This window comes from Ambystoma mexicanum, chromosome 13 (assembly GCF_040938575.1).
Source record: "Ambystoma mexicanum isolate Mex_15411 chromosome 13, UKY_AmexF1_1, whole genome shotgun sequence".
NCBI lineage: Eukaryota > Metazoa > Chordata > Amphibia > Caudata > Ambystomatidae > Ambystoma > Ambystoma mexicanum.
Genome location: NC_090938.1, coordinates 161,243,771 through 161,245,883, shown reverse-complemented (window position 1 = coordinate 161,245,883; position 2,113 = coordinate 161,243,771). Strand labels below are relative to the sequence as shown.

Below are 2,113 nucleotides of genomic sequence, written 5' to 3'. Positions count from 1 at the left end.
ACAACAACATCTCAGCAACAGTCACCTAGCCCGCAGAGCTGTCTTTGCAGGATCCTTCTTTTGGATTCCTTCCATCTCCCCTGTCAAACAAACTGCTTGCCCCTCCAGCCTCCAAGCAAGTATGTGGTGATCATGAGGCAGCCTTCACACTTTGAAGTGAGCAGCACTTGCTAGTCCTCAAACCATGAGCGCACCAGGAGAGTGTCCAGAAGCCCTTGCTGCGCCCGGTGGTTTAGGGGAGCATGGCACTCAACCCAGATTTCTTTTTCATTTTTGGTTGCAAACTCTATATCGAGGCAAAATGGCAACCCTGCACCCGTTGTTCAAGGAGAATGGGGGTAACTTCCCTCTCTGCCCCCATGTACTCTGTCCCTGCGGTGTTTAGGTATACTACATCTGACTGTATCATTATGTATTCCTTTTCTGTCACCTTTTTGGACAGATGTGGTTTAACCTTTTAACTGCCATGGGTTTTCCCCCCCAGTGCCAAAGCCTTTTTTGGTGATTTTGGTATTTCGCCATTCAATGCCTTCTAACATTTTTTGTTTCATTAACCCCTTAAGTGCCAAGGACGAGGTATGTCGTTCTTGGCAAAAGGGAGGTCATCCCAAGGACGAGATCCTCTCAAAGATTGTAGGGATTTGCCACATCTTGCTGCTCTTACGCCACCACTTTGTTTCACGTCACCCCTTTTCACCCTCGTGTTGTCGCTCATAGGGCTAAACTGTGTGTCCTCGCAATGCACCTTCAGAAACCACACTAAGCTCCGGCTCAATTGTTGAGTTTCCACCAAGGCTCGCACAGAGTCCACCTCCTGGTCTGTCACCTGCTGCCCGCTCTCTGGAAAAGCTTCCTCAGCCCAGCCTGGAACTGGTCGGACAGAGAGAAGCATATGATCGGACTCACGGAGCAGTTGGAATAGGCCAGCACAAAGGACAGGTTGGTCACGATGAAGGCAGCCGGCGTCTGCGCCAGGATGTGACTGGCCGAAAGGAAAATGACCACAGAGCAAGGGATCCACATGATGACAAAGACCATGAGGACGGCCAGTATGATGATGGTGGCCTTCTGATTGTGTTGGAGGTGACCAGATGAAGGAGCTGCCAGCATCCGGCCGAACCAGAGGGACTGAACGATTCGAAAGTAGCACACAAGCAAGAGGATAACGAAGGGGAGAAAGGCCACCCCTCCAAAAAGAACAAAATACAAGAAGGTCTGCTGGCTGGTCATCAGAAGCATACAGTAGTTGGCCTCCTCGACCTTGACGACCACTTGGTGCATCCAATTGGGGATGGAAACGGCAAAGCCCATGATCCATGTGGTCAAGCATATGACCAGTCTCTGGGTCCTGCTGACTGTACACCCATATGTGGGGTGGACCGCTGCGATGTAGCGCAGAATGGAAATGGCCACCATCGTGTAGAAGCTGCAGAACATGGTCCACATGGACATGCTCTGGCTGCTGACGCAGACGGCCACACCCATCCGCCAGTCCTCGAAGACGAAGCTGACGAGCAGGACGGTGACATTGTAGAAGAGGAAGACCATGTCCGAGATGGTGAGGTTGATCATCAGAGCGCTCGTCAGCGTGCTGATGGCACCGGCGTTGCTCCGCTGGCTGCCAATCAGGACGAGAAGCATCAGGATGTTGCCAACGGAGCCAACCAAGAGGATGATGCCGGAGAAAGAGGCAAATATGTACTTGATTTGCATGATGGACAGGCCAGCAAAGCTGTAGCTTGAGGCATGGTGGGAGGTGGTGTTGATGGTAGTATTGAGCATCCCTAGGAGTATCGGTGCCATCGCAGAGGAATCCATGTAATTTACTTTCCTCCTAGAAAATAAACACCAAATTGTTGAGCATGTACTTACCAAGATACAATTTTAAAATCACAAGTTCAAGGAGAAGTAAAATTGAATTGACTGGTTTGAGATGCACAACGCAACCTCATTCATCACCCGGCACTTGGGATAATTTAGGTGGAGATTTAGTGTTGGTGAAATTTGCCAGAGTGAGGGAACGGCAGTGCTCTGCGAGCATCACAGGATGCCAGACAGACTGCATTAGGACAGATACGGGTTGCAATATGGTGATATTGGTGCCAGGTTACAT

The 2,113-nt window shown here is 50.4% G+C and overlaps 1 protein-coding gene across 1 annotated transcript; it reads right to left on the bottom strand.

Annotated features, from left to right (window-relative positions):
• Window positions 1-822: 822 nt before the first annotated feature.
• LOC138520276 (C-C chemokine receptor type 8-like) lies at window positions 823-1,782 on the bottom strand. Its single transcript, XM_069632728.1, has one exon. It carries the CDS (start codon window positions 1,780-1,782, stop codon window positions 823-825), a length of 960 nt encoding a protein of 319 aa, XP_069488829.1.
• Between the last annotated feature and the right edge of the window lie 331 nt (window positions 1,783-2,113).